Raw genomic sequence first — 20,530 nt, 5'->3', positions numbered from 1 at the left:
GCCTGATCTTCTTCAGCACTCTGGGCAGAAGTGGTATAGGTGGAAAGGCGTACAACAGACCGCAACTCCACTCGCGACGAAAAGCGTCTCCGAGCGAGTCATGCCTTGGAAATTCCAACGCGCAGAACTGCTGACATTGCGCGTTCTCTTCGGTGGCGAATAGATCTAACCAAGGCTCTCCCCACTGCCGAAAGAGGCCTTGCGCCACGTCCGAGTTGAGACGCCATTAATGATCCATCATGCACCGGCGGCTGAGTTCGTCTGCTCTGGCGTTCAGAGAGCCCGTCAGAGGTTGAACCACCAGGGTGATGCCCTGATGTTCCAGCCATGTTCAGAGGTGCAGAGCCTCCTGACAAAGGGTCCACTACCCCACCCCGCCCTGTTTGTTGCAATACCACATGGCGGTGGTGTTGTCCGTGAACACCTGCACCACACTTCCCCGGACAATGGGAAGGAATGCCTTCAGTGCAAGGCGGATCGCTCTCAGCTCCAAAAGGTTGATATGCAGCCGAGACTCCGCCGGAGACCAGAGTCCTCTGATCTCCGCCTCCCCCATGTGCCCCCCCCCCCAATTCCAGGAGGGACGCATCCGTCACCACTACGTGCTCCGGGTGGGGTAGGGAGTGGGATTTGCCGCTGACCCAATCGCGGTTCGTGAGCCACCACTGCAACTGTTTTGCAGTGCCCTCCAAAATCAAGACATGGTTGGACAGGTTGCCCCGATGCTGGGCTCACTGAAACTTCAGGTCCCACTGCAGAGCCTGCATTCGCCACCTAGCGTGATGCACTAACAGGATGCAGGAGGCCATCAGACCCAGAAGCCGCGGCACCAACCTGACCGAAACCCGGGATAGAGGCTGAAAGATGAGAATCAGAGCCTGAATATCACGGACCCGCTGCTCCGGAGGATAAGCCCGGAACTGCGCCGAGTCCAGAACCGCCCCGGTGAAAAGGAGCTTCTGGGAGGGACTCAGATGCGACTTCGGCACGTTGATGGAGAACCCCAGCAAATGCAGGAGGCCGGCCGTAGTCTGGAGGTGGGAGACAGCCTGCTGGGGCGAGCCCGCCTTTCACAGCCAGTCATCGAGATAGGAGAAGACTGGAACCCCCGATCTGCGCAGATGAGCTGCGACCACCGCCATCACTTTCGTGAACACCCGAGGGGCACTGGTGAGGCCGAAGGGGAGCACCATGAACTGGAAATGCTCCTGACCCACCGTGAACCGCAGGTAACGCCGGTGGGCCGGCAGGACGGGAATGCAAAAAATAGGCGTCCTGCAAGTCCAACGCTACCATCCAGTCTCCTGGATCCAGGGCAGCCAGAACCTGAGCTAGGGTAAGCATCTTGAACCTCTCCTTCCGGAGGAAGGCGTTGACGCTCCTGAGGTCCAAGATAGGGTGTAGGCCCCCTTTGCCCTTCTTGGGAACCAGAAAGTAGTGGGAATAACCACCACGACCTACTTCTGGATCAGGAACGCGCTCGACGGCCCCCTTGGCCAAGAGGGCTGCAACTTCCTCCCGTAGAAGATTCAAGTGATCCCCCGACATGCGGTGGCACTGCGGTGGCATGGCTAGAGGGGTCGTCTCGAAGGGGAGAGAGTAGCCCCTTAGGACGATTTGCAGCTCCCACCTGTCTGACGTGATGGAACGCCAGTGGAGCAGGTGATGGTGAACTCTGCCGCCCACTGGCGTGGAATGGGCCTGAAAGCACGGACTAGGAGGGCTTTGAGGCAGATGCAGCCAGTGTGGATGTGGACTGACCGGCACGTTAACCCCCGGTACCGCCTCGGCGGAATCCACGTCCGCGACCAGGTTGGATCTGAGGCCGGTGGCTAGGCGGACGTGAGGGGGCGCACCTTCCTTGGCCACGAAAGGGACGAAAGGCGGAAGTTAGCGGTCGCGGCCCCGAGAGGCCCAAGGACTTGGCTGTAGTCCGGGAGTCCTTGAAGCGCACCAGCGCACTATCCGCCTTCTCGCCAAAAAGGCGAGTGCCATCAAAGGGCATATCCATGAGGGTGCTCTGGACATCCCCTGAGAAAGACGTGGACCACAGCCAGGCGTGGTGGCGTAGCGCCACCATGGTTGACATCGCCCTACCCAGCGAGTCCGTAGTGTCTAGTCCACATCGAATAGCATGTCGTGCTGCATCCCGCCCGTCGGCAAGAGCCTGGGCGAGCCGCGTCCGGACCTCCTCCGGACACTGGGGCAGCACGTCCTCAACCGTATCCCACAGAGAGTGGGAATAACGGTCCAAGAGGCAAGCGGTGTTCAAGGACCGCAGTCCCAAACTAATGGAAGAGAACAGCTTCTTACCGAACTGCTCTAGCCTCTCGGATTCCCGATCCGGGGGAGCGGACGGGAAGGAGGATTGGGAAGTAGAGGCCTGGATAACCAGGCTCTCGGGCGTGGGGTGTTGGGACATAAAACTGGGGTCGCCCGGAGCAGGGCGGTGGCGCCGGGCCACGTTCCGATCCACAGGAGGTACTGTGGAGGGCTTGGACCAGGTGCCCTTCAGAACGTCCACTAGTGCCTCATTGAAATGCAGCAGAGGCTCCGAGGAGCTTGCTGACGGTTGAAGCACTTCAGTGAGGTTAGTCCTCACGGCCACAGCAGGCAGTTCCAGCCCAAGGGCTTCGGCCGCCTTGCGCAGCACCACTGAAAATGCAGCACCTTCCTCCGAAGAGACAGTCGGAGGAAAGATGAAACCAGGATCCGGGGAGGTGGCCAGACCACTGGCATCCCCCAGCTCATCTGCCCAGTCCTGAGATAAGTTGGCCTGCATGGCCAGAGACTCCTCAGACCCCTCCCAGTCGCCCCAGTCATCCGATTCCTGATAAACAGGGGGAATAATCGGAGCCGGACGGTAGATGAAATTGTCATCCATCTGCGTCGGCTGCGGCGCCGGACTGCACCGCACCAGCGCCGGGCCCGGACCGGGGACTGAACCAGGGAACGGCGTCGTCAGGAGACGGCGCCGGGGGTGGAACCGGAGTCGGCGCCGCCGGAGGGAGCATTGTGAGGTCGACCGGCACCGACTGAGATCCAGGCCTGGATCCCACGGAGACCTGCGGCGTCGGGACCGAAGTCGACGACGGCGCCGGAGCTGCCAGCTCGCTAGGTCGCCCAGTCGAGCCCGCGGGGCCGAAGGCGCGCCGGCAGGCGTCGACGGCAGAGCCAGGCCCCTCATGGCCGAGAGAAAGGCACTGATCTCCGCCGGAGTCGCGTCAGTCCCAGGGACCGGTGGATATGGGGACGGATGCGAATCCGACGGAGCCGCGTGGGTGGTACCACCCGGACCCTCGACCAAGTCGCGCGACCGGCGAGCGGAGTCCGGAGAGCGATGTCGCCTCTTGGACTTCTTTGCATGCTTCGACTTACCCGAAGACTTCGACCCCGACGAGCGGTGGTGGTGGTGGCTGCGGCTCCGCGACTGGTCCTTCGACCTCCTCCGGGACCGTGAACGGCGCGGAGCTGAGTGTCGGAGATCGAGAAGCTTACAGGACCGCTCCCGCCTAGCCTTCGAGGTCAAGGCCTGGCAGTCGAGGCACGAATCCGCATCGTGCTCGGCCCCCAGGCAGTAAAGGCACCGGCAGTGGTGGTCCGTCACCGACATCAGTCGATGACAGGAGTCACAGGCTTTAAACCCCGGGCATCCTACCGGCACCAGTTCGAAGACAAAAGAGTCCAAAAAGTTTTAGTCAAAAAGTGACTAAATGGGTAAGCTCTTCCCGGATCGGCACTGTCTGGCGCGGAAAAAAGAAGAACTGATGTCAGCGCGCGAGGGCGGCGCCTAAGTACTCCGACGACGTTATTTCGGCGCATGACGCAGACAACGGACGCGGAGCCGCAGACGCCTAGCGACACGCAAGGGGTATTGCTGACGAAAAATCTTTCCGGATCCAGCCTGACGCCTGGGGATATTCTAAGGTGAGGAATCTAACTAACGTGTTTCTTTCAGATTAACTAAACAATAAAAAAAATCACTTTTCACCTGTCTTAAGGGGTGACAGCCCTTGAACACAGAAGAAAATTTGGAGAAAATGTGGGAAAAAAATTGTTTGAGAGAAGAGAATCTCCGGCTCCACATATAGAGTGATTCTTCTAAAGGTACTACACATCTTTTCAGGAGCAGAACGGCGTCAGTGCAAAGACACAAGGTGCCACCTTCGACGTGCAGAATCATTACTGAAAAGTTTCTGGATGCAGTCTGACATCTGGGATATGTTCTAATGGGGAAGAATCTGTGGCTAGAAGTCTCTATCAGACAAAACAATTGAATGTTCGCTATAATCAAACAAGTTCTTCTGGTCTTTACAAAAACGCTGTTTTAGGATAATATCAAGGCCAGTTTTTTGTAAAACTATTTGTAAAAAATGACCAAGATGTGACAATTTGGTAATGTTCTCTCTAGTCTAACAGAGTTTCATAGTTTTGCTACATCTCTCAATTTCATTATGGACAAATATTAGTTTTAGAAGCTTTAGTCTTTCAGCTTCCACCACTTGGGAGCAGCATAAAAGATGCATTCATCTTTCAAATGTATATATGTAGAGTCTGCAGTGCTATGGTTCCCCAGAATATTTGTGCCATTCACATCTAAACTCTGACTGAAAATAACATTGAATGCATTCTAATTTCATATTATTTGCATGCCAAATTAGGAGGTTAATTAGATAGTATTTTGAAAGTATAGAAAATTAAAACTAAACCTTTTTAAGTCAGCATTTTTAAATTGTCTGTATTCTCTCCAAGGTCATTGGCACAAGAAAAGAGAAGAACCTGTGTATTTGTGGTTACCTTTGGAAAAGGTTTTGATAGATTACTTTTCCAGATTGCCCTCACATCAAGATCTAAATACCTGCCCACGGGTTCTTTGATTCGTAGTCTTCCTGAATTATGGGCTGTAGAAAGAATTTCAAAGAACCTGTTTGATGTGGTGACAGCATTTAATGAAGGAGACTTACTTTCAACATCTTGATTGAGAAGCCCAAATTCTAGACATTTCTGAAATTTTTGTGTACTCTGAGGAAAGTGGAAGATTTTCCTAAGTCTTACTTTGTAGCTGATCCAGACTAGACGCAAATTTTTATAAAAAGGCATGCTGAGCACAAGAAAGATGGCAAGGATTTCACCCCGATTGCTTTTAAAATTGCATCAGAGAAGGGGCTGTGTACTTTCGTATTTATTCTATGCAATACAAAGATTAGGAACTCAACTTTCTCTTAATTTGGGATAGTTGTGGGGAACAACGGTCAGTTAGCCAGGGTCATAGATAATTATATGATATAGTAGTGAAGCGAAGACAATTGAAAATTCAAAACAGTAATGCAAACATTATGGTCAGTTTGTTTTCCGAAGCCCAGTATCTAACACTTTAATTCACAGATTTCTGAGCAAACAATATAGAAAGGCAAACAAGATAAAGGGCCTAAAGTTCTTAACGGGGAATTGGAAGATTTCACACTTTCCCAATACTTCACCATACAATATCAAATTTATTTTCCTATTCTACTGTCAAAGTTCTATTTATTTGGGAGGAAATTAGCAATACTGAAGTAGAGAGATGCAATGGAATTTGCAGCTGTGCCTTTTAATGCTACTAGTAATGATCTGTTTTAATCACAGAGTTGGCATTCATGGATACCCCCTTCTGCATATGCCTTGTGTCAATATCATCGCTTTCTTACCTACAATGCCCAATAAGTGAAACAAAGTTACCTGCTCCATGCTTCTCTGCACATCATATTGGAGTCTGTCTCTTTCTTCTTTTAGAGTTTCCTGCATTTGTTGCAGTAAATGTTTTTCTTGAGTAAAAGCAACTGCAGCCTCTTGTAGATCATGGAGTTGCTGGACAACCTTACATTTTTCACCCTCTAATGTTTCCAGGGCACTATCACTGGCTTTCAATTGCTCTTGCAGCTGCTGCATCTCTAAGGTCAATCTCTGATGTAGTTCAGTTTTCTCCAGCATGATCTGTTCTTTTTCTTTAGTTTTGTGTTGAAGCTCTAATGCCAAGGAGGACACCTGAAAAAAATTGTTACAAAGAATAGTGGGCCTTTATTAATGAAAAAGCTTATCAAATAAGAATTGCCTCAACATCAGTGAATTATTTCACAAGTGGAATAGCACGCATCACCCTTTATACACTTCATCCCATCATATTTTAAAATGGATGATACCACTGCAACCTGAAATGATGAACCTCACAAGTATTTGTAGGAAGCTGGCTCTGTATATACTATACCAAAGTAAGGTTTAGTGTGCATAGAGTCCAGTGGCTCCCCAAAGGTAGGCAGAGGTAAAAGTAGATAATACCTTACTCTATATTTGTGGTAGTGTGGGTGAGCAGTAAGGCTTTATCAGAGGGTAGTGTTAAGCATTTATGGTACACACTCAGGCAAGAAATAGTTTCACACTCTCAAAGACTGAACTCTGACAAATTTGATTTGTATAAAAATATTATTTAGTTGTATTTTATTTCTAGAACCAAGCCAGGCCTCGTACAGGTAACAGTAATAGTACTTTGCTAAAATAATGCAGCTGAATACAGTTTGAATGCAGTGGAATGCAATTGGATTGGTTACAGATAAGTCACTTGTTCATAGCCAGTTGAAATTACTTTTCAGTTACTATTGAAATTACTTTTTAAGTTACTTTTTGGATTACATTTCTTAGTCAGTGTTATTAAAACGCACTTGTATGATTTCTTCATAGAATTTCGAACTCCACACACAAAACGTTTTTCACAGAAAAGCAGTCAATGCAATCCTATAGGAAGAATGGTTTTCAGGGAAGCAGGGATGTGGAATTTCTATAGCCCGACGCCCAGGACATAATGTTTGGGGTCAAGGGCAACAAGTTTTAATGTGTATCTTGTCCTTGGGACAAGTAGGCCCAACCCCCTGCGGCACAAACACTTTGGCTGCCAGTTTGCAGTACCACATTATGGCTCAGGGAAGAGCACTGTTTCAGTTAAGGTAATATTTTTGTCCATATGTTAATGCTGTTCAAACTTGTATTTATGGCTCCGTGCTGGACACCGGACAAACAGCGGCACTCTTGCTGTTAGACCTGAGTGCCGCCTTTGATACGGTGTCACACGATATCCTGTTGCGGCGCTTAGAGGAAGCTGGGGTTAGGGGGTCGGCATTAGGCTGGTTCCGCTCCTTCCTTTCCAACAGATCCTTTCAGGTTGCGATACCTCCCGGTAAATCCACCTCTCACCCGTTCACCCTGGGGGTCCCACAGGGTTCATCTCTGAGCCCCACTCTCTTCAATCTTTACGTGAGGCCGCTGGCTGCGGTAGTCAAAGGCTGGGGCCTGACAATGGTGTCCTATGCTGATGACACGCAGCTGGCGGTCTCACTAAGTGGGGACTCAGCTTTGGACGCCCTCAATTTTTGTGAGGGGTTGCGCTCGGTGGCCAATTGGATGAACCAGAATTGTCTCCAATTGAACACAAAGAAGACAGAGGTGATGGTATTTGGGAAGCAACCTGGATGTTGGAATGACAGCTGGTGGCCCCCCGAGTTAGGAATGATCCCCTCTCCTGTTATGGAGTTAAAAAACCTCGGGGTCTGGCTGGACCCGTCACTTAGTTTTATTTGCTATACTAAGAAGGTGGCTGCGTCTTGCTTTGGCATTATTAGGAGCATCTGGCCGGTGCTTAAATTTTTTGATGCCAGCACTAGACAGCTCGTGGTCCAGGCATCGGTACTATCCAGGATAGACTATGCCAGTGCTCTGCTTGCAGGCACGAACAAGGCTGAACTCTTGCGGTTACAACGAGTGCAGAACGCCGCCGCAAGAGCGATAGTTGGGTTGCCCAAACGTTGCTCAGTGTCCGGAACACTGCAAACACTCCATTGGTTGCCTGTTGCGCGGCGGATCGAGTTTAAGGTTCTTTGCCTGGCCTTTAAAATCTTGAAAGGCCTGGCTCCACCTATTCTCATGAATCTCCTGACTCGATACATCCCCTCTCGCTCTTTGAGATCGATGGGCCAGAATTTAGCTGTTGTTCCCCGTTTTCGGTTGAGCAGGACTGGAGGCCGCTCCTTTCGAGTAGTAGCCGCCAAGCTCTGGAACTCCCTCCCTAATGACATTCGTGCTTTGGAAGACTTAACCAGGTTCCGACGTGTCATCAAAACGCTCCTTTTTAATAACATTGACTGACTTGGCTGCATTTTGTGATGTTGTGTTCACCTTTCTTGGCGCCAGGACGCCCCTTTGCTGGGGCAGCTGTGCGCGGTACAAAAACCATTAACATAACATAACATAACAATTAAAAACCTTTATTATTAGAGTGAGCGCTCTAAGGATTAGTTACCTGTAATCCTAGTTCTCATCCAGGGGTATACTCATCAAAGTCATAATCTATGAATAATCCCCGCCCATGTGCGGGATCCCGGAGCATATACAAAATACATACATACATATATATATATATGCATATGTGAAAACATATACGTGCAGCCTAAAATGTTTCAAACATGGCAAAAATGCTGAAATTACATAGGTTTGCACTGTAGTACCCCCAACCCATAAGGAAAAAAGGAACAATTGTCATACAATAATGCTTTATTGCCATAAAGCAAACTTGTAATTGCAGGCATTTGCCTGTAGACTGCAGCAGAGTACTAAGAAACAAATAAAACTGACACCTTGCCTTTAAGGCATTAGAGTAGGGGTACCGTGCCTTTAAGGCCTGCAGGAGACCCCTTGCTCCCATGATGCACCACAGGTGGCAGTTAAGTCAGTTCTTTTTGACGGTGCATATGCACCTGAGTAAATCTGCAATCCATAAACAATAACTTGAAGAGAATGCTCGTCCAGGGAGGTGGGTGGGTCGCTTATGACCTTGATGAGTATACCCCTGGATGAGAACTAGGATTACAGGTAAGTAACTAATCCTTCTCATCCAGGGGATACTCATCAATAGTCAATCTATGAATAGCGTAGCAAGCCAATATCCAAAGTCTCGCGGACAAGTAACAGAGCATATAGATCATGAAGTAACATCAAATTCAAACAAATTCCTCAAAGAGGCCTGCCCCACCTGGGCATCGGCCTGTGCATCTGAATCTAGGCAGTAATGGCGTGTAAAGGTATGTATCGAGCGCCATGTAGCCACCTTGCAAATCTCAGATATAAGAACGTTGCGAAGGAGAGCTGTAGTAGAAGCTTTCCCTCTGGTAGAGTGTGCTCATGGTCTGCCCTGCAGAACCTTGTTGGCTAGTTGGTAAGACAAGGCTATACAGGAGACGATCCATCTAGAAATAGATCTTTTGGAAGCAGCCAGCCCGGTATTTGTTGAACCATAATTGACAAAGAGCCGGTCAGACTTCCTAAGCGAAAGGGTTTTATCAAGGTAAAACTTCAATACCCTCCGGAGGTCTAGAATGTAAAGCTCTCTCCGGGGGAGTGGTTGGCTGAGGAAAGAAAGTGGGCAACGTGATAATCTGAATGATGTGAAAATCCGAGACCACCTTGGGCAGGAAACTCGGATGAGTCCGCAGCACCACTCTATTGGCGTGGAAAACAGTGTATGGCTCCTTGCAGCATAGGGCCTGAATCTCACTTACCCTGCGGGCTGAAGTGATGGCTACTAAGAAAGCAGCCTTCCAGGTCAAATGCTACAAAGATGCCTTATGAATAGGCTCAAAAGGAGCACCCATCAATTTGGTGAGGACAATGTTAAGCTCCCAGGGAAGCGAAGGGGACTTCACTGGTGGAAACACTTTAAGCCCCTCTAGGAAATTTTTGACCACAGGCAGTTGAAAGAATGAGGACTGGGTAGGAGACTTTCTATAAGCTGTGATAGCAGCTAAGTGGACCCTGATGGAGGGGTACTTCAGGCCTGACCTTGCCAAGTGCAGTGAGTATGGAAGAATCACTTGCTCTTGACCTTGAGTCGGATCAAGAGCATTGTCCCTACACCAAAGGTAAAATCTCTTCCACTTGAAGGCATAAGACTTTCTAGTGGAGGGCCTCTGTGCTTCTCTAAGAATGTCCATACAGTCAGCCGAAAGGTCTAGATGTCAGTACTGGATGAATTCTGGAGCCATGCAGTCAACCAGAGGGAGGGGAGGTTGGGATGGAACACTCTCCCCTCGTTCTTGGTCAGTAAGTCGGGGCGGCAGGGCAGCCTCCGGTGTGGAACCTCCGACAGTTGGAGGAGATCCGGGTACCACCACTGGCGTGGCCACTCCGGCGCTATCAGGATCATTCTGGTGTTGGTCCTGTAGAACTTCTGTATGACCGCCGGGATTAGAGGGAGCGGAGGAAAAGCGTACAGCAATGTCTTCGACCAGCTGATCGAAAGTGCATTCCCCTGTGATCCCTGCTGGGGGAATCTGGACACGAAGACGGGGCATTTCGTGTTTGCCGCGTCTGCGAACAGATCGATGTCCGGCACTCCCCATTGCCAAAAGACCTCTTGAGCGAAGTTTTCGTTGAGCACCCAGTCATGCGCTTCTACGAAGTCTCTGCTGAGGCCGTCTGTCTGCACGTTCAGGGTTCCTGGAAGGTGGACTGCGACGATTGAGAGACCTCTCGCCAGTAGCCACTGCCAAATGGATTGGGATTCCAGAGATAGGACACGTGACCTGGTGCCTACTTGCTTGTTCAGATAGAACATAGTTGTTGTGTTGTCTGTCTGAATCTGAATGTGGCTGGATTGAAGAGACGGATACAGGGATTTGAGCGCCAGATGGACCGCCTGTAGCTCCAAGAAGTTGATGTGATAACTTCCTTCTGAGTCGGACCAGAGACCTTGTACCTGAAGCTGGCCCATATGAGCACCCCAGCCTTGCATTGAGGCATCTGTGACCACTGTCTGTGTTGGAGGCGTCTGATGAAAAGGGACCCCTTGCAGCAGGTGAGAATGTTTCATCCACCATCTGATGGAGTCCCTGGCAGCTTGATAGAGAGAGACATGATCTTCCCAGCGACCTGACCTCTGAGACCATTGATCTTCGAGTGCTTGTTGTAGAGGCCGCATGTGAAGGCGTGCATTGGGTACAATGTAGATGCACGAGGCCATCGACTCCAGTAGTGAAGACACTCGCCTGCCTGTGGGAAGTGTAGTGTCGAGAAGAGTGTGGCACTTGAGAAGCATTGATGACAACCTCTCCTCCGAAGGACACACGCTTGCCTCTGCAGAGTCCAGGGAGGCGCCCAGATAGTGTATCCGTTGAGTGGGGTTGAGGACTGACTTCTTGTAGTTGACTTGCAACCCCAAGGAATGCAGCAGGTTGAGGCAGTATGAGAGATGACTCTGGAGTAGCACAGGTGTGGAGCTTTTCAGGAGCCAGTCGTCTAGGTAAGGATAGACGAAGATCTTCCGCCTGCGGAGGAAGGCAGCCACCACCGCCATGCACTTGGAGAATGTCCGTGGGGTGGATTTGAGGGCGAACGGAAGCACTCTATTCTGGTAGTGGCGACGAGAGACCTGAAACCTGAGGAATTTGCGATGTTTCACTGAGACAGGAATGTGGAAGTAGGCGCCCTGCAGGTCGATGGCACACATCCAGTCTCCTTGGTGAAGGTGCGGAAAGATTTGATGCAGGGCTAGCATTCTGAATTTTTCCTTTCTGATAAACCTGTTCAGCAGGCACAGGTCGAGGATAGGTCTGTACTCTTTGGCTACTCCTCGCTTTTGAACTAGGAAGTAGCGGGAGTATACCCCCTGGTTTCTTTGGAAAGGTGGGACCTCCTCTATGGCCCTCTTGGATAGGAGGATAGATACTTCGTCCTGTAAAAACCGACTTTGAAGTTGAGGAAGGTGTTTCAATTGCGGGGGCCCTTGCGGAGGGGGAGACTTGAACCTTAGCAAGTAACCATGCTGCACAATATTCAGCACTCATTTGTCTCTTATGGTTTCCCACTCTTCCAGGTGAAAAATGATACTCCCTCCTACCGGAGTGGTGAACGAGTGCGGAGGAAGCAATGCCTCACTGTTTGGAAGGCTGCTTAGTGGTGGACTGTTGATATTTGGTGTTCCCTCTTCCTCTGCCACGACCCCTCTGCTGGAATTGGGGTCTCTGCTGGTTCTGGGAGGACCATTGAGGGGTTTGAACCCTCAGCTGGAAGGAACGTTTGTCGCACTGACGAAAGCGCTTCCGGTATTCCTTGCGCTTTTCCAGACCTACAGCCTTGACAGTATCCAGCCCTGTCTTTGTTCTATTCATTTCCTCATCGGCATGAGCCCTGAACAAGGAGGAGCCCTTAAATGGAAGATTTAGGATCTTCTTCTGTGCATCAGGCCTGAGGCCTGTTAGGCGCAGCCAGGCTGAGCGTCCTGAACAGACGCCATGGGAGCAACCATGAGCGGCGAGATCTGAACCGTCCGCTGCCGCACTTTTAACTTGATTGGCTACTAGCCCACCTTCCAGTAGAATTTCGCTGAAGTCCTGCCGGTCTTCTTTGGGAAGCTTTACGGTGAACCGTGAGAGGGAGTCCCAAAGAGACCGGTCATATCGCCCGAGAAGGGTTGAGGCACTTGCAATCTTCATGGAAGAAGCTGACGTATTGCACATTTTCCTGCCATAGGAGTCCATCTGCTTACTGTCCTTCTCTGGGGGGACAGAAGATGAGACAGACGCAGAGTGAGACCTCATGGCTGCCACCACAAAGACGGAGTACGCTGGTGGATCAGCTCTGAGAAATAAGGGATCCTCGGCTGGGGCCTTATACTTTTTGGCAATCCTACCGTAGCAGGGGTGAGGAATGTGGCCATAGCTGGTTCCAAGAGTCCTGGCACCAAAGGAAGCAGCGGTCTAGGAGCTGTACGATGGTGTAAGGTGTCGAAGATGATTGATGTGGGAACCACAGGGGTATGCAAAGTGATGTTCAGTTTCTGCGCACCCCTACCCAGGACATCTGAGAAGGTTGCGATGTCATCGATTGGAGACACCCGCGATGGAGGAGTCGAGGAGAAGGTCTGAGAATAGTCCCGGACCAAGGACCTCGTGGAGGAAGACCATGTGGGCGATCTTGTGCGTCTTCTCTTATGGGGACGGTCGTGATGAGAGCTGCGACGACCCCTGGACCTTGATCGGTGCCTAGAAGGTGATCTTGGTCTTCTGGAGGGAGACTTGCTTCTCTGAGGAGAGATCCTAGAAGGCGAGTAAGTGCGAGAGTAGTCCGAGCCCGGACTTCTGCCCAACACCTTCCAGCCAGCGAGGCGACAGACCGTACTTCTCTCCAACTTTAGGAGATTTCTCAGGTGAAATCTGCATAATATGCAGTCCTGGGGATGAGGACTGGTCCCCAGATGACATCTCCTCTGTGGCTGCTGCACTTTTGTTCCTCAACGTCGAATGCCTCGACTTCGATGAAGTCTGCGTCACCATCGGCGTCGATCGAGGGGATCTGCAATGGGAACGCCATCTCGCTCTCGACGGTGGTCTCGATGTCGATTGCTTACGGCGATGTGGAGACCTCGACGTCGACTTTTGCCGTCGGCCTGGTGATCTCGCCGTTGATCGCCTACGGTGATAGGGCGATCGACGACGCCGATCTTCCATGGCGCCGAATCGACGTCGATCTTCTTGACGTCGAGTGCTAGGACTTCGACAAGCCCACTTGCGGCGAGATGTTCGGGACTCTCGACGCCGGCCTCCTCGAGGGTGGCGGAGAGTGTTTTGAGGTCCACGGAAGCCTCGACGTCGACTTTTCAGGTATGTCAGGACCCACAGCCTTCGAGCCCGAAGTGCTGTGCCTCAACGCCGACTTACTTGCATGCGGTGGAGAATCTAGACGTCGAGATGGTGATTCATCCCTCGACGCTGAAGAGTGTCTGGGTCTCTTCGACGGCGAATCTCCTGTTACCTTCTTCTTTGCGGACTCAGGAGAGGTGGTATATCGCCGTTTTCGGTGTTGTTTGCTTGAAGAAGGTGGTTTGAAGACTTTATGGTCACCTCCATGACGGCTTCTGTCCTTCTCCAGCTGGGCATGAAGTTTTATGCGCTCTCTGTCACGCAGAGTCCGCCTGGAAAATTTATGGCAGTGGGGACACTGGTCAGGATTGTGTGAGGATGGAAGACACACAATACACAGTGTGGATCTGCCAGTGCCATCTTATTGCCAGAGGAAGGGCATTTCCTGAATAAGGCAGGCATTCTGACTGGAAAAAATTAGTGATAGACCAAAAAAACCAGTAGAAGAAGCCTCAAGGAGTCAGAAAATGTCGAGTTTTCTGAGAAAATATCAAATAAATCACTTTCAGTCAAAAAACTGAAGAGCTCAAACTCCAGGATCCTCATAGAAGGAGCCGGAAAAAAGAACTGACCTAACTGCCACCTGTGGTGCATCATGGGAGCAAGGGGTCTCCTGCAGGTCTTAAAGGCACGGTACCCCTACTCTAATGCATTAAAGGCAAGGTGTCAGTTTTCTTGGTTTCTTAGTACTCTGCTGCAGCCTACAGGCAAATGCCTGCAATTACAAGTTTGCTTTATGGCAATAAAGCATTATTGTATGACAATTGTTAAGTGCTTCCTTTTTTGCCTATGGGTTGGGGGTACTACAATGCAAACCTATGTAATTTCAGCATTTTTGCCATGTTTGAAACATTTTAGGCTGAATGTATATGTTTTCACATATGCATATATATATATGAATAAATATGTATTTTCTATATGCTCCGGGATCCCGCACATGGGCGGGGAATATTCATAGATTATGACTATTGATGAGTATCCCCAGGATGAGAAGTAAATGTTGTAAGCTCTGACTGCCCTACTGACAGTGGTTCCAGTATCAAAATGTGTATACACATTTTCAAAGTTTAGCAATATGAGGCTACATATAATGCTCCCAGAATTCTCTCTGATTTGATGCAAATATTTGCAGAAGCTTGAAAGCCAAATCGATGATTCTTTGCTTTCAAAATAAAATGCACATAAAGGAAAGCAGGGAAAGATTTTTTTGCTAAACTACTGCAAAATTTCAGGTACTGTTTCTTTGCAGCATCATTTATTAACATGTGTTGATGCATGCTAGTATTTCCCAAAAATATTCATGATAGAAAATCAGTGTAACCAGTTTCAATAAGATTATGGGGAACAAAAATAAACAAGCATTGTCTGAAATGGGTTGTCAGCTTTTTAGTTTTGTCAGTGTGTAACTTGTTTTGGCATGGCTTTTGTAAAACCTTATTGGTGTAGGAGCTGCCAGGCCCTCACCATTGTAACAAACATTTGCAAAAGCAAAAATAGTTTTTAGTCTCAAAAAGCACACTGACACTAGTTACTGGCACTGAACAAAACTACTGTGTGTGCCGATATGCTCCTTGAGAAAGAGCAGAATGTGGTCACTCACAGAGAGGGCGAGAGAAAGAGAGAGAGAGCGACACAGAATTCTAAAAAACACAAAAGGTCACGGTCAAAGTCTGACCGAATTAGTTGCCCACTTATTAAAGAAAGTCTCAAAAGAGACACCATGGTATATGTCCTTGCATTAAGTGCAGCTATACTGATTTCCTGAATTCCCAAAAATGTACATAAGTAGGACAAGAAATAGTACTCCTACAAAATATTTGTGAACTGCAATTTAACAGGAGCAAATATGCATGTGTCGATTTGCTTGTGCAAAAATCTGAGTGTTTGCAAGTTCACTTTGCCTCTAACCACTTTTTTCCCAACTCTAGAAGAACGTTTACGTCTGCCATTGTCAGGAGTACATTTCCAAACTTTTTCAGTGTGGGAAAAGATTAGAGAAGAGTTGCTGAAAACCCTTAAAACATGAAAGTTAGAAGGTTTGCACAGACTCAAAAGTGCATTCTAACCCTGGACTATTGCTTACCACTACCTTCAGTCCCAAGTATGTAGATCTGTGGAAACGGGGCAACATAAGGGGATTGCAAGCATTAAAACACTACTATGGTTTGAGCCCTGGCAAAATCAGAGAGGCTATATCAGAGGCTCCTATATAATGAGAATGCTGCCTTAATTTATCGCCGCACTACATGGCACCAAGGGGACAAGTGGATTTTGTTACAGGATAAGTAGATTTATGAAGCAACCTGCCCCATGGATAAGAAGATATTTTATTACATTTTACACCCCTGGAGAAGTACTTGTTTTGGGAGTTGGTTTTCTGGGGTTAGAACAAGGGTTTCCTTAGGGTCAAGATGCACTCCAAGAGCACCCTCAGCAGCACTAGGGCAGCCAGGTGCAGAGTGCTGAGGCCCAATGTTATCCAATGAGTGAGAGGGGGCCTTCGTTTAGTGGCTGCTCACAAGCAGACTGCAAGGTTGTGGGCGCAAAGCTCATGGAATTAAGCTCAGGGCAAAAGGGAGTCCAAGTCAGCACACAGAGTGCACCAACAGCGGCACAGGGGCGGTCGGGTGCAGGGGGCTGTTTTGACGTCGGGTGCCCTGTTATTTTTAATGGGAGTTGCCGGTTTTAGATTTTGGCAGCAGGCTTGGTCCAGGAAGTCTTCCAGGAGGAACAAACAGCTGGGCAGGTAAGTTGGAGGGCTCATTGACGTAGGTGCCCCTCAGGTCTTCTCCAGGGCGGGGTTGTGGGGGTCTCCATGCAGAGGCTGCAGGCGAATGTCGGGGAGTCCTAGAGTGGTCAACCCACGGTGGACTCTGACTCCGGAGCGCAGGGGTACCTCGCTAGGACCGGTGGGCCACCTGGACTCAGGCTGAAGGGGACGGGTGCAGTGGTGGTTCCAGGCGCCTCGTTTCTTTGTCCTCCACAGGCTTGGAGTCTTTCTTTGGTGATTCTTTTGAACAGAGCTGCTGTTCACAGGAGATTCGGTCTTTGTTGAAAGCAGTCAGTCCTCCGAGGGGTTCTGGAGGTCGCTGGCTGCAGTACTAGGCAATTTGTGGCGCATAATCTCTGGAAACTGCAGACGGGCCGGTAGGGATGGGGCCCAAGTCAGTTCTTCTCTGCAGTCTCCTCTGCTGGGCGTCTTCTCTCATCCTTCATAGGTTGCGGGAATATGGCTTCTTGGTTCAGGGCTGCCCCCTAAATACTTTATTTAGGGGCCGTTTTAGGGGTCCAGAGGTCAGTAGCCAGTAGGCTACTGACCTTAGGGTGACTACACACTCGGTTTGCTCACCCCACGTGGGGGAGTGGGCACAATCCCTAATCCTGTTTGGAGAGTGCCTGCCATCTGCAAGATGGCAAAAGACACACAACTGATGGACGGAATGCAGAACAAATCAAAACATTCACCCCCAGTCAAGAGGTCTGGGTTAAATCCATCATTGTTTTGCTCACTGTTGGAAAACCCACTCCCACACTAGAAGGGGTGGTGGTGGTCTTCCGGTCACACTGTGGTAGCTTGGCTCGAGTGGTCAGGAATCAGGCTCCGTGCTAAGCATACAACATACCCAAACAATAACCATGCGTGCATCCGTTCCAAAAACGACTCTACACCGTAAAAATTATGAAAATAACTTTCTTTATCTGCTTTTTCTCTTAGTTGCTGATTGGAGAAAATAAATAACAATCACAATATACAAACTTTTTAGAAAGTGCAGGACAAATAAATACTGGCTTAATGATTCAATAAATAGGGGTGATCATAAATACTGAAGGCATAAATAAAAGTGCAATACAGACAGGCAATTAAATATTCTGAGGCAATAAATACTGTAACCAATAAATATTGTGCATCAATAAATACTGTGGACCAATAAATACAGTGGAACAATAAATAGGTTAAATACAATAAATACAGTGCCCCTAATAAATACTTAAAAGCTGACAGTGACACTCATGGATTCAGATCACTTTTGAATTCCTAAGGGCTGATTTGGCCCAGGCACAGCTTGTGGGGATGTGGAAGGCTTGGGGGTGTCTACTCCCTGGCTGGGACAAGGCTGAGACCTAAACTGAGGTAGATAAAGGGGGGAAATACCAGAGACCTGGCTCTCTCTCTCCACACAACTTCTCTAGATTAGTCCCAGTTCACCCCTGGCACAGTCAGGTTGGTTCCAGCACCTCCCTAGCCCCTTAGAGCAGTCTCTCAGGTCTCCACAGGGCCTTAGGCGCCCTCTACTCCACTTACTGCCCTTTTTCTGATGCTCCGACGCCGCTGGAGTCGGGTCGATGCCGTGAGGCGGTTCCAGCTCTATGTCGGCGACCTCGGCACAATGTCAGTTCTTTGACGACGCCGGCGGCGGCTCCGGTCTCGACGTCAGCGGCCTCGGTTCGATCTCGGCCTCCGATTCGATGGCGTCGGGCAGTCTTACTCGATGTCGACTTCGGGCGGCTCCGGTCCGATGGCGACCTCGGCTTCGATGACGTCGGCCGGCCTTGCCTCGATGTCGACTTCCGGCGGCTCCGGAGTGCGATCCTCACTCCCGACCTCCGGTGCTCCTCACAGGTTTCCGGCGACTCCGGAGTGCGACCTCCACTCCCGACCTCCGGCACGATTCTCACAGGTTCCGGCGACTCCGGAGTGCGATCCTCACTCCCGACCTCCGTTACCCTTCACCTCGGTCTCCGACGACTCCGGAGGGCGGACTTCACTCCTCCGATGACGCCGCTCACTCGACCTCGGGTGACTTCCTCCTCGACCTCTGGTATTCCTCACGACCTCTGACGGCGCCCTCTCTCGACCTCTGGCGGCTCCGGGTACGACGTCTGCTTTTCCAGTCAGCGCCGCTTCTCCACCTCGGGCCCCAGGTCTTAGGCTACTCGACGTCGGACTTCAGGGAAACCAGCTTCCAGGTCAGGATCTTGCTGTTCTCTTGTTTCTAAGGCCTGTTCCTGCTGTCCAGGTCCTCAGGATGGTTTTTCTGACTTCTTCCCACACAGGGCTCTAGGCTGGGCTCCGTCAGTAGGGACTAGTATCAAGGGTGGGTTTATGGACCCCACTCCAGGCACAAGTTTCCACCCCTGCTGCTTCACTCCTTCCTCCTTCACGTTTGTGCTGCTCACTCTTCACCAGTCAGGTGCCAACTGCCAGCTCCAACTGCCAACTCTCTCTCTTAGCTTCCCAACATTCTAAACCGCCTCCAACTGTCACAGGGTTCTGGAATGTTCTGGAAGGTGCTGGTAGGTTCCAGTGGATGCTGGTGATGTCACAGGTGGCCACCATTTTGTGCTTCAGGCCTCCAGACAGAAGTTTCAGGGGTAGCTAAAATGGCTCCCTGAATCTGCAGCAACACGAAAAAGTCTGGTGGTTCCCAAAAAGGAAAAATTCAAACAGGGTTTGAGGCAAAAGTGGGACAAAATAAATAATGATGAGGAGGGACCACCCAAAGGGCTGACAGGTCTAACACTCACCATGCCACCCCAGTTTAGACCTGACATATGTAAATCAGTCTTGACCGTGTACCTCATGGGAACAGTCCAGCCCGAACTGCCAAGCCAGGTCCTCCCTGGACCGGAAACAAGCATCCTAGGACCGGTTTCGTGGTTTCACCCCTCTTCAGCCAGGATAACTTGATTCCAGAGGCACAGGGTCAAGACTGATTTGCATTTGGCTGGGTTCAAAATGGAATGGCATGGTGAGCAAAACAACTATGGATTTAGGCCCAGATCTCTGTACTGGGGTGAATGTATGACATTGTTCTGCATTCTGTCCATCAACTGTTTTTGCATCTGCAAGACGGCAGGCACTGAAGAGTGGCTTCACCTCGCCACCCCCTCCTGGGATTTAGGGTTGGCAGAGGTGGGCACACCTTCTGGGTTGCTCTAATTTTTCCCGCCGGTCTTCCCACCAAAAAGGGGATGAGACAGGAAGGGGGACTGCTCCTGATAGCAGGAGAGGCTGAGGGTCGTGTAACAAAGGCAGCAAGGCCTTTGAAGCTCCCCTGCCACAGATGGCTCTTCCTGACCTGGGGTAGGTGTGAACACCTCTTCCCAGGTAATGCTTTGTTTCTAGGCCCAGGGAGCGAAGGCTCCCACCCCAGGGGTCCAGAAACAAGTCTTGTGGTGGCAGGCTGGTGTTTACCAGTCAGGGAACCCAACAGAGGTTGGTCGATTTTCAGGGGGGCATCTCCAAAATGCCCTCTGAGTACATTGTATAATTAATCCTACACTGGCATCATTGAGGGTTTATTATGCTGAGAATTGTGCTACCAAACTTCCCAGAATTCAGTAAAGCCAATATGGTGCTGTGGAATTCGTAATGACAAAGTCCAAGGCCATATACTCTTTTATGGCTTGACTGCACTGACAATGTTGAAGAATGGACTTAGACACTGTAGGGGTACAGTGCTCATGCAACTGTATCCTCACCAGTGGTATAGTGCACCCAGCTAGAGGGGTGTCTTACCTATACCATAGGCAGTGGGTTGCAGGCATGGTACACAAAAGTATATGTGCTATGTTGACTCATCACTTTTCTCTGCACCAAAACATGCAGCCTGCAATGGCAGTGTGAGTATGTGTTAAGGTACGGGACCTCTAAGGATGGCACAATATTTGCTGCAGCCCTTAGAGCCCTTCCCTGGTCACAGTGCCCTTGGTACCAACGGTACCTTTTATAAGGGACGTACATGTGGCCAGAGAGGTGCCAATTTTGAGTACCAAAGTACAGTTTTGGGAAAGAACACAGGCCCTGGGAA

The 20,530-nt window shown here is 50.0% G+C and overlaps 1 protein-coding gene across 2 annotated transcripts in view; it reads right to left on the bottom strand.

Annotated features, from left to right (window-relative positions):
* CENPE (centromere protein E) overlaps positions 1-20,530 on the bottom strand; it is a 1,911,253-nt gene that overhangs the window by 1,431,014 nt on the left and 459,709 nt on the right. For both annotated transcript variants that reach the window (XM_085641421.1, XM_085641422.1), the window contains exon 29: positions 5,719-6,024. In XM_085641421.1, coding sequence (XP_085497547.1) covers positions 5,719-6,024 — 306 coding nt within the window. The remainder of the gene's footprint in view (positions 1-5,718; positions 6,025-20,530) is intronic.

Source organism: Triturus cristatus, chromosome 2_2 (assembly GCF_964204655.1).
Source record: "Triturus cristatus chromosome 2_2, aTriCri1.1, whole genome shotgun sequence".
Lineage (NCBI taxonomy): Eukaryota > Metazoa > Chordata > Amphibia > Caudata > Salamandridae > Triturus > Triturus cristatus.
This window is presented reverse-complemented; position numbering and strand designations above follow the sequence as displayed.